At 35.3% G+C, this 12,615-nt stretch overlaps 1 protein-coding gene across 4 annotated transcripts in view; it reads right to left on the bottom strand.

The window, feature by feature from the left end:
* Window positions 1-6,072: 6,072 nt before the first annotated feature.
* Window positions 6,073-12,615, bottom strand: part of myo9ab (myosin IXAb) — a 140,982-nt gene continuing 134,439 nt past the window's right edge. For all 4 annotated transcript variants that reach the window (XM_067436999.1, XM_067436997.1, XM_067436998.1 and 1 more), the window contains 3 exons: window positions 11,033-11,217; window positions 9,004-9,143; window positions 6,073-7,439 (listed from right to left, as the gene is read on the bottom strand). In XM_067436999.1, the coding sequence (XP_067293100.1) occupies window positions 7,024-7,439; window positions 9,004-9,143; window positions 11,033-11,217 (741 nt within the window). In that variant the 3' untranslated portion in view covers window positions 6,073-7,023. The remainder of the gene's footprint in view (window positions 7,440-9,003; window positions 9,144-11,032; window positions 11,218-12,615) is intronic.

Here is a 12,615-nt window from a genome sequence, read left to right as displayed (position 1 = left end):
TTACTCAATTTTTTTGGCGAAACATTTTTACACTAAAAAAATTGAGTAAATTTTAAAGCAGTGAAATCAATTATAGACACCATAAGAACTGAGTAAATGTAAGTAAAAAAATTAAGTAGATCTTAGTAACTGCATTTGTTACATTAACAAATTCAATTGAGTAGAAAAAATTGGGTAAAAAGCATTTTAAAAACCAATATTTATGACTAATATGAACTGTTTTTATTTATGAGTATTACTAACTTGTATAGTATAACTTTAATTTCCTCTAAACCTTTGTAAAATACTCCACAGTCCACACAAACACACTTATACATGACATGGCCTTTATTGTCGACGAGTACAGCAATAACGTTACAGCATATATTACTGTTTTGACATGTAAAGAATAACAGTTATTTTACAACATTTAAACTCATGTAACAAACATTTTAGAAGTAAAAATTAAACAATTAAAAGTAATTCAAGTGTAATCAACCGGTCTGTTATCCCATTTCCACCGTATCAGCGCTGTTTTTCGAGCCTGAGATGGACTAACGTAACGTTAGCGGTCTGCGGGTGGACTTTGAACTTGAGACCGCTGTCCTGCGTTTCATTCGTAGCTGAAAGATGCTGCGAGGCGCCAGACTCCATAACCTGACAATAAACAAACAGTGCCCAGTTTTACTAAGATTTTATCATCCAAATACATTATATTCATTATCTTTACGAATAAAGTTGTGTTTTGAGCAACACAGCAGGCGTTTCAAAGACCAACGCCACGTTAACTTAAGGTGACTCACACTGTCCCTGTATGTTGTTTTGAATTAAATAAAATGCCTTTTAACACAGTAATGATTATATAGATAAAAAAAAAAAAAAAACATACAAACCTGAATTTCAGAGAGGAAATGCCCCAATTCTGCGACGCTGAGAAGAAGAAACTGCTCTGGTGACTGAGGAGAATTCAAATATCCGCACTCACTCAACCGTCGAGCTGTCGTCGCGTCAGAGGGTGGGGGAGGGGCGCATTGTTTTAATCGAGTAAACTTACTCAATTTCTTCAATGTCTGTTAAATATTAATAATCTTGATTTTAATTAAGTAATATTTGTGGTTCTTGAAACAGATCGGTTTAATTCTCCATTCTCAAATATTTTGAAATAAATTTCGCAAATGTATTAAGTATATTTAAAATAAATAATTGGTTATTTGAATACTAAATTATTTTAGTGAAAAAAACTTAAATATAACTATACATTTTAGACAAAATTAACTGTTGGATTTTTAGTCAATTATTTTGGTATGTTTAACTAAAACCATCAAGTAAATGATATTGATAGATTTTATTAAGTTAATAAAGTTAATTATTACTGTGATATTTACTAAGCCCCTGAATTATTTTTTAGAGTGTACTTATTAGATACTAGTACTTATTCATTAGTTAATAGTACTTATTAGAGACTAGTACTTATTCATTAGTTAATAGTACTTATTAGATACTAGTACTTATTCATTAGTTAATAGTACTTATTAGATACTAGTACTTATTCATTAGTTAATAGTACTTATTAGAGACTAGTACTTATTCATCATTAGTAACTAGTACTTATTTATTATTTAATAGTAGCCTACTTATTCATTAGTTACTACTACATATTCATTAGTTACTAGTACTTATTAGATTGTACTTATTCATTAGTTACTAGTACTTATTAGATATTACTACTTATTAAATAATAGGAATTATTCATTAGTTACTAGTACTTATTATTAGAAACTAGTACTCATTCATTAGTTACAAGTACTTATTTATTAGTTACTTATACTTATTTGTTAGTTAATGTTACTTATTCATTAGTGAACAGTACTTATTAGATACTAGTACTTATTCAGTAGTTACTAGTACTTATTATATACTAGTACTTATTATTAGATACTAGTACTTATCAATACGTTACTATTACTTATTATTAGATACTAGTACTTTTTAAATACTAGTACTTATTCATACTAGTACTTATTAGATATTAGTAATTATTCATTAAATATTAGTACTTATTTATTAGACAATAGTATCTTTTTTAAATTGTACCTAGTAACATTTCTTACTAGTTACAATAACTGGCTTTTTTTTACTCATCTTATGCAGTCAGAATGGCCACTGTACAGCTCAATTAAAAATCTTACTAGTAATATTTTAAATACTAGTATTTCATAAGTAGGTATTAGTATCAAATGATGAATAAAAACTAGTTTCATGAAAATAGATACTAGCTCATATTAAAGGATTAAATATTAAAATCGCTTGCCATAGGAAGTCAATGGCTACTGACAACTGGTTGGTTACCCATATTCTTCAAAATATATTCTGTGTTCTAAAGAAGTAAATTCATTTCTGGGTGAACTATCCTTTTAAGTTTCTGCTGTTTGTTACCACAGTTGTTTTCTAAAAAACAAATTGCGTTGTCATACAAACAAAACGAAACGAAACCCCATATTAACAATTTTACTGAAGTAAAACTTTAAATATAGCTAAAAAATCTGACAATTTCGTTGTGTTAGCGCCATTGTGCCAGAACAACATTACATTGAGTCATAATTTCAAACAGGGAGAAGTCTGTTTTATATATTAGAAGTAAAACTTACGATTCACATGATTTAAATCAAATGCTTTATTCTGCCCAGCAACAGACACACTTTCTGGACGCGTGACTGGAGAAACGCAGGGTGTGGTGTGAACATGCCAGGGAAAGGTAAACTGTACTTAAAACACCTAAACATAAAGTTATTAAAATAATTAACACAAGATGACAATGACACGACTCATTAAATCTTTCGCCATTATACAGGCACGTCCATAGACTTTGTTTCGACAATTATAAAGGCTAATGTTAATTGTTAAATATACTTGTCAGAAAATATTCTCCACCTTTTCAACATAGGCTGTTATTAAAGAAACACTCCACCGTTTTTAGAAATAGGGCTTACTCAACTTCTTTCCTACATTTAGATATGAGCGTAAATGCATTTTTGTCTCAGTGTATTGTTTTAGTTTGGCAGGGTCGCCGCTAGCTTAGCTTAGCATAATGAATGGAATCCTATGTTGCCAGCTAGCATGTCCGGAGTAAAAGTGACCAAAAAAACAAGGACAAATAAAGAAAACATACTTATTTTCTTTCATTTTTTAATAAGACAATGATTATGTTAATTTTTCTTTTCTTTCTTTTTTACATCCTTACACATTGATTTAAACATTAAAGAAATATTACACAAATTGCACCGTTTACAACTGCGCTCACGAGAGCACAAACACAAAATCCGAAAGCACAAATTAGTTTAGACTGTCTCAGTCCATCAAAACACACAGCGCAGGATCATTCAACATAAAATAAGATATTACATCCCTCAAGGACATCCCTTGTTTTTCAACATACCCGAAACATACTCAAGTGCGAGCGCAAACTCTTGGCGCACAGGGTCGCGCGTCATTGCGTTCTGAAGAGCGCGCTTAGAGCGAATTAGCATAATAACGGTCGCTTTTACTTTCAGGTCTACTGACTGAGGGATGGTTTAAAGAGAATTACCTTACGTTAGACTCTCAACATGTTTATAGCTAGCTAGCTAAATCCAGTTTAATGATAAAGTTCACCCGAAAAAGAAAATTAGCCCATGATTTACTCACCCTCAAGTCATCCTAAGTGTGTATGACATTCTTCTTTCAGATGAACACAGAGATATATTAGAAAAATGTCCTGCCTCTTCCAAGCTTTATAATGGCAGTGAATGGCTGTTTCTGTTTTGAAGTCCATAAAAGTGCATCTATCCATTATAAAAGATACCCATATGGCTCCAGGGGTTAATAAAGGCCTTCTGAAGCGATGCGTTTTTGTGAGAGAAATATCCCTATTTTAAACTTTAAAAACTCAGATAAGTCGCTTCCGTGGTTGAAACAAAGAGCTGGGAAACAAACTCAAGCCCCCTTTCTCTAAATCCTCCAGCATTTCGAATGAAAAACTCTCGTTCTACACTTCTACTTCATGACCGGTGTTTTGTTTTGCTCTATCCTCTGGGCTTCCACACTCGTCATACGTCATGTGTCGGGTCGGGTTACTCTTTGGCCAGGAAATCCATGTGTGCGGCTGTCAGTCAGAAGCTAGTTCGTTTAGTTTGTTAAGTTTTAAACATGGATATTTTTCATACACAAACGCAATAAAGTATCACTTCGTTTGGAGCACTTTTATGATGGATAGATGCACAGGATTTTGATATAAGAGAGATTTATGCTAACTCCTATATCATGCGTCATATATTGCGTCAGGGTTTACTCTTTTGCATAGGCCGTCTACCGGAAGCTAGTTATTTTAATTTATAAAGTTTTAAATATATGAATATTTTTCTTACACCAACGCATTGCTTCAAGAAAGCCTTTATTAACCCCTGGATCTTTTATGACGGATAGATGCACTTTTATGATGATAGATGCACTATTATGACGGATAGATGCACTATTATGACGGACAGATGCACTTTTATGATGGATAGATGCACTTTTATGATGGATAGATGCACTATTATGACGGATAGATGCACTTTTATGATGGATAGATGCACTATTATGATGGATAGATGCACTTTTATGATGGATAGATGCACTTTTATGATGGATAGATGCACTATTATGACGGATAGATGCACTTTTATGATGGATAGATTCACTTTTATGATGGATAGATTCACTTTTATGATGGATAGATTCACTTTTATGATGGATAGATGCACTTTTATGATGGACAGATGCACTTTTATGATGGATAGATGCACTTTTATGACGGATAGATGCACTTTTATGATGGATAGATTCACTTTTATGATGGATAGATTCACTTTTATGATGGATAGATTCACTTTTATGATGGATAGATGCACTTTTATGATGGACAGATGCACTTTTATGATGGATAGATGCACTTTTATGATGGACAGATGGACTTTTATGATGGATAGGTGCACTTTTATGATGGATAGATGCACTTTTATGATGGATAGATTCACTTTTATGATGGATAGATTCACTTTTATGATGGATAGATTCACTTTTATGATGGATAGATGCACTTTTATGATGGATAGATGCACTTTTATGATGGATAGATGCACTTTTATGATGGATAGATTCACTTTTATGATGGATAGATTCACTTTTATGATGGATAGATGCACTTTTATGATGGATAGATGCACTTTTATGGACTTCAAAATCTCGACCCCCATTCACTGCCATTATAAAGCTTAGAGGACATTTATTAATATAACTCTGGTTGTATTCGTCTGAAAGAAGCGAGTCATATACACCTAGGATGATTGAGGGTGAGTAAATCACGGGCTAATCTTCATTTTAGGGTGAACTATCCCTTTAACGACAGACATTTGAAGGTAAGTACTAAAGCCACAGTAATGCATGTTAAATATGTACGGAGCTGTTTGCGTATTTGCATAGAGTATGTTTCTGGCCTTAAACATGGTCTTAAATACAGCGGCCGTAAAAAAGAGAAACTTTGACAATATTGTGGCATGCTACAGTGATTACATTCACTTATGCAGGACGCAACACACAACCGCTTCCTTCTTACCGCCCGTTTCGGAGCGTTGGTGGACTTAAGGTTAAGATAGTACCTAATATACTTATCGAAACACAGCTTAAGCCTTTTGTGACATTGCACCATGGTGATGGTTTCTTGCAATATGCTATGATATGACATAAATATAGACATAAATATCTGTAACAGCACATCAAAAAGGAGTAAACAGCTTCTGGAGACACATTCCCTGCACATAAACAGCATGTTCACGGTGTAAACGTACTATAGTTCATATTAAAGCTTCGAGCTTTTTGCTGTTATGTGTCCTTGTTTTCTATGAAGTGTACTGCTATAAATGAGTGTTAATGTCAGATTAAAGGGTAAAAACCACAGCAGAGGACCCTGTTATAGATATTTGCCATAAATTAGCCCTAAACCAAAACTAAATGTTTAACCAAAAAGGACATTGCGGCCAAGAGAACTAAATATGTGACTCCGAATGGCACAGTGGAAACATTACACCAAAAAATATATTTATATACTTGAATTTCACAATAAAATATCAGCATGTATAAAACACAATATACTTTAAAAAAAGCAAAAAAAAGACAAAAATAATAATTTTCAAGTCCTGATTTTGTTGCACGTAACACTGATGGGACAAAACAAACGACAGTGATTAAAACTACAGCAAAGAATCATGGGACAAACACACTTGAGGTTATGCACATCCCTATTCATCCTTTTGGTTTTCCATCCGAAGGGAAAACGTGTTTCTGGGAACCAAAGAAATAAGCAAAAAGAGGATGAATCTACACATGTCCGGGTCAGATTTCAGCCCAGAATCAAAACCAAGGGCAGAAATGTGACCTGGACCATGTGCGTTTGGGTCAGACTCACCCATAAGTAACCCAACATAAAGACACGGACACCAGATTCACACAAGGTTTCGATCTGCAACACAAAAAGACGTTATTTTCACACGGGTCAACCAGCAGCACAGGGATTTCAGCTATTTACACCACTCACTCCACCCTTATCAGTCATATAATATTATTTTACATATTTAGCACTTTATCAAAGGTTTTAATCATAGAGTGAAAACAATGGTAGCAATACGGCATGCAGTCAGTTGAAGTCACGCGACCTCTCATTGGCTCAGTTCTGTAAACATGAAAATGGACATCACAGGTTGATTTAAAAATCGCTCTTTCCCTGTTCAACTATTCGTAGAATCTGTGGTGAAAAACGGACCGGTCCAGCAGGTCCACTTTACAGTCAGTAGGTCGTAGATATGGGTTCACCCCGCGCTTCTCATTCATTTCATCCTCCCTTACATTTGGTTCACTGGAAGGACGGGTGCAGTGAAAAGCCGTGGTGGAAGCTTTTCTCTTCCACTTTAGTCATTTACTGGTGTTTCTGCTTTATTAGCTCCAGCTAATGTTGGACACCATGACGAACGGTCACACCATAAACTCATTACTCCCGTACAGCACTAAAGGCTGAGAGGAGCCGAACTCGCACTCTCTCCTGCGGCCGTCCCCAGGCTCGCGGGACTTTGGCGGGCAGCTTCGGTTCCCTCTGGGCCGCGGACGGGTTTTCTCGGAGCTGGAGGCACATCGGGTGGTCAGGGAAGCCTGTTCTGAGCCCTCTTGGTCGGGGAGAATGTGCAAGTCCCCTCCAGAGGCGGAGGAGGAGGAAAACAGAGGCCCGGAAGAGGATGAACGGAACCGATAGTGAGGGGTGGATGAGACGGAGGAAAGCGAGGCTACGGCCGAGTCCACGGAGTCCAGAGATTCGGGCTGCCGCCGCAAACCTCGCCTGCTCTTGGACTCGGACTTCCTCCAGTGTGTCGCCGACACCGCGCCGGGGACTTTTTCTAAAAACGAGACGTTTGACACTGCAGATCATGTGCAAATCTCAAAGGGTTAGTTCATAGACATATTTTTTATTTTGTCATCATTTACTCAACCACAAATGAAAATGTGTTTAACCCTTAAATGCGTGAATGTTTTGCCAATCATTCTTACACATTCGGGTCTTTAGCGACCCGGATCTATATCTAACAAGGATGGATCTCTACCTGTCGCGATAATATATTAAACTCCCGATATTTTATTTACAATTACAGGAGAATAAAATCAACTAAAAATCATCAGAGCTTATTTCCCAGTTCATTCAAATATATTCTCATAACTATAATTGATTCTTCCTATTCTTTTGTTTTCTGCCTGCGGTAACTACGAGTGTAACGTCACTTCATCAGAGTGTATCAGACATTGCCACCTTGTGGAGTAAAGGTGAATTGCACTTATTCAGTCATGAAAATTTAAATTATTGTTGGGCAGAAAAAAAAAAAAAAACCTATACTAACCAACCTCCCGCAGTTTCTGTTGAAACCAATAAGGAAGTGACTTAAACTGCAATTCCTCGACTGGCCACTAGAGCGGCTCCAGACGGAGCAGAATCTCATTGAGTCTCATGTTAAAATGCCCAACTTTACAGCAGAAAAAAACATGTTTACAGTCTGGGACAAATTGTGGTTTTGGTCTATACGGATAATTTTGCCCTTCATGACGACTGTGAGGGGGTGAATTTTTTATAACTCATTTGTTTACATTATATAAAGCCTTAAAGTTCTGCATAATTAAGGGCGTGGCCACTTTGAGTGACAGGTGGATAGTCGTTTGTCTGCTGTCTGTTAGTCATCACGTCACCTCAGCTCCGCCCACGTCCCGCCTCTTTGTCCATTTTCTGTTATACGGGCGTTAAGATGGCGGCGGCCAGCTCGTCTCTTTACGCTTCAGAACGGCTCTTCAGAATCCAATGGGTGGCATCACGGACACTACAGCCATTTTGTTTTACAGTCTATGATACTAACGCACACCTCGGGTCGTTAGCGACCCTATTAAATTAGTATTAAAAAATGAATAGGAAAACAGGCAGTCTTTTATCATTTGATTATTTTTTCTTGTTATATTGTTTATGATGAATTGATTGAGAAATACTAAGGCTGGTGTCTAACTATAAAAATTGAATGAGGATGAGGGTAGAGAATGACGTCCCAGGTACGCATCCAGGTATCCAAAAATAAACAAGATACAAAAAGGTCATAAAATCTGCATGAATCGTCTTGTGAAGAGATAGAGTTGCTTGATATGATGAACAGATTTAATTCAGGCATTTATTCACATCACATATCATTGGTTAGATGTAAAAATAAATCTGTTCATCATATAAAGCGCTTGTATCTCTTCAAAACACTTCGACAAAACTGGCTGAATCATTTGTATTAGTTATGACTTTATGACCTTCTGGGATCTTCTGAGTGCTGGTTTTGGACAGGTTAGATAGCCTCTCCGGTTGTGCTTCAAAGATCAACCAAAGTCTCATGGTTTTGGAGTAAATGATGACACTGAAACTGCCTCAAATATCGCGGTTACCCCATTGATCGGACATGGCACCTTCCGACTCCATGAGGTTTTCCGAGCTGTCTGCCGTTCCGATGGACGCTTCCGACTCCAGCATCTCATCATCGGACGCTCTGGGGTCCAACGCCAACATCTCATAGGTTAGTTCTTCCCTAAAATAAAGTGATGATAAAAAAATAAGAAATCCAGACAGGAAAAATAAGCCATGACGCAAAAGGTGTTAACTAACTTTTACTAATTACAACTGTGTATCGGAACCACAACAAACAGGATCAGACGTCATTCAACTATTACACCTCTGACACACTCATCCTGATTAATTATTGAAATCTGCATATTTATGATATGTTTACCTATTTTAAAGCGCATTTTCCCCCTATTATATTATATTTTTAAATTTGATCTACATTCAATTAAAATAAGACTATAGAGCTGTTACCAATCAAATTAAATAATTTACACTGAAAAATTACAACGGCGCCACTTTGTTACCATCAGTTCATTATACATTATATTATTATTAGTGATCAACGGATATATCGGATATATTTTTCCCGATATTTAAGCATTTTCCCATAATCGGGTATCGGTTTTGTAATATCGGATTTTCCGATAAATGGCGGCATCTTGTGGACGTTTTGAGAATTGCATACAAGCGCACCATTAAAGGACTGCGTCTGAAGGGAGATTATCAACAGCTCTGTTCAGAGGTAAAATAACCTGCATCCCTTAATTAATCAACTTTGTTTAACATAACACTTATGCAAAATTGAGGAAACCTCAAATAAGATGTTGATATGTATAGGTAGTTTAAACTTGGCGCTAGAGACAAACTCACTGACGGAGTCAATCAGGTAATCCGTCATCATGTCACAATAAAGATGCAACTTCACATGAATGAAATAAAACAGCCACGAATGAGAGCATGTTGGAAATAAAAGCACCAAACTCTTTCTCTCTTTGTGTTTATTCTTAGTCACGTTCAGCCGTACTCTCACCGAGTTGTTGTTCCAGCATAGGCTAGTCACTGTACATGTAAACAACAACGACTCGTTTAAAACTCCTTCAATTATATTAACGTCTGCTATGACATTTAACATTATATAACAATTCGTTGTTTTATAATAAACATCGAATTAATTACAGCTCCGTGAAAATGAATTATTAAGCCTATCTCCGCGAGACGAGTGTTAAACGCAGAGATGAAAACAGCGCTGTCGTCAGGATAATACAGAGACTGACACAAACATTCATTTTGATACCGTACTAGATGAGATTGACATAAACAAACCGGCGAATACATCACACAATGTTTGCATAATCCTTTTACAATGTTTGCATAATCCAGAGAATATTCACTCTTTAGTCTATTAAACACTTTTAAAACTGTAGTTTAAAATGAATGCTTATATTTATGCTCATAGTTATGGGGAGTTGATAGACTCAACTCTCATTTATATTCTCCATTTGAAAACATTAGACTTTATAAATGTATTTTGCCTGTTGTTAATATGGCTGTATTTATAAATAAAAAGGTAAAACAGCATTAATGTTAATACGACTTTGCACTGTATTTAAAAACATTTACTGATGTAGATGTCTTTTGTTCTGTATGTAAGTGAGTGAAACTGCAAACATTACAGTGTTTAAAAAGCTCAGTTCAGTGCTGTTGCTGTAATTGTAAAAGACAGAAATAACACAATAAGTAAATATCGGTTCTATATATCGGTTATCGGCACATAAACATGCAAATAATCGGTATCAGTTATAAAAAATCAATATCGGTCGATCACTAATTATTTTCCACTATAATAGATATGTAAGACGAATATAAGATGACCCCCCCTTTGTTCAGCCTATTTTTAGGACACAAACCTCATCTTATATTCGGATATATACAGTATTTATTTTAATTTTATTGCTGTTACTATTACTGCTGTTTTATTGTTGGTTTTGTGTTGTTGTTGTGTTCTGTGTTTACTCCGTTGTAAGTTTTGCACTCCTAATAAAAATAAAATACAATAAAAAGGTGTTAACTAACTTCTCTTTCTGCAGGTTTTCTATCTGCATAGTCAAAACTTTCTCTTCTTGCTGCATGGCCGCTTGCTGCTGCTCGCTCAGCCCAGACTCCGCCCCCTCCTCGCCTGACTCCTCCCTCTCTGCCATCCGAGGGCTCAATGGCGGCGAGGGCGTGTGGCGGCCGCTCTTACGGAGACGGCTCTTACCCTGAAGAGGACAGAAGAAGAGAGTCATCAATGAGGCAAAGCTAGACTCACACTAGACATGTGAAGGAAACAGGACATCTGATGTCAAAAACTCATACTAATACGTTTAAAGATGGCATGAAATCAAATTTTACAATTCGTATTTTTATATGTTATATTGTAGTGTTTACTATAAATAATTTATCTGTGCACTTCATTAATTTTTTTCGAATGTATTTATCCTTATAATCTTTAATCAAATACGTTAACCTCCCCTCCCCCTCGAAGCGACTTCTCTCCTGGTCATGTGTTATTGCGCGAGGGCGGGGCTATCGCGCTCTGTCTCGTTTCTGTGCCTCTCAGACGCCTGTCGCTGAGGCCATTATAATCTGCCTCCATTTTGTTAGCAACGCCCAACTTCCAACGATCCAATCAGTTCCCGAAGGACGAAATCAAGCCCCGCCCTACATTTTTTCTAATTTCAGAGGCTGTTTCACTCGGATATACGTCACAATATTTAAATGTCAACGTTTATAGTTGGAATTCATAGAAACTTTGAAAACGATAATCATTGTAGGTTAGTTGGAATTACTGTTAACAGTTAAATATTTAAAAAAATGTAAATTTACAGTAAATTATTTAAATGTTTTAAAAACGTATATTTAAATATTAAATTAAATTTAATAGATGTTTTACATTAAATTATTCAAATTTGCAAAATATAAAATAGTAAACTAATTTAAAAAAATGCATGTGTAATTACAGGCTACATTTTTGGAACCACATATAGACAATATATTTTTTTTTTTGAATAATAATACATTTAAATTGATTAAATATTAGATTTTAAATATCCAAGTTTAGTTGGAACTCATAAAAACATACTAAACTTTATTAAAGCTTTACTATAAAAGAGAAAATACCATTTACAGTTAAATATTTAAAATAAAATTATAAAAAATAAATTAACAAAATTATTTAAATGCATATTTATTTTTTTCATTTGTGAATGTTTAAATGTTAAAAAAATATTAAGTAGTTATTTTAAATTAAATGATAAAATTTAGATTATTTGTTATAATCGAGCAGTGAGCTCAAAGTTGTCCTCCAATAGGCAGCAAAATATAAAATTATATAAACTAATAATAAAATGTGTATAATTGCCTTTTTGGAACAACATATAGACAATAATTATAAAAAACTCACATATACACACACACACACAATATATATATATAGAGATGGTGTGTATATACATATACAATTATAAACAACGCATTAATTAGCCTGTATAACGAATAATACACAGAGTCTAACATGGCCACACCATACGTGAGGGAGACAGACAGCACTGCAGTGAGACGCAACTCCCTAAAGACACACACACACACACACACACTAACACACAGTCAGAGCTTTA

The sequence above is a fragment of the Pseudorasbora parva genome, chromosome 25, assembly GCF_024679245.1.
Source record: "Pseudorasbora parva isolate DD20220531a chromosome 25, ASM2467924v1, whole genome shotgun sequence".
Taxonomy (NCBI): Eukaryota; Metazoa; Chordata; class Actinopteri; order Cypriniformes; family Gobionidae; genus Pseudorasbora; species Pseudorasbora parva.
This window is presented reverse-complemented; position numbering and strand designations above follow the sequence as displayed.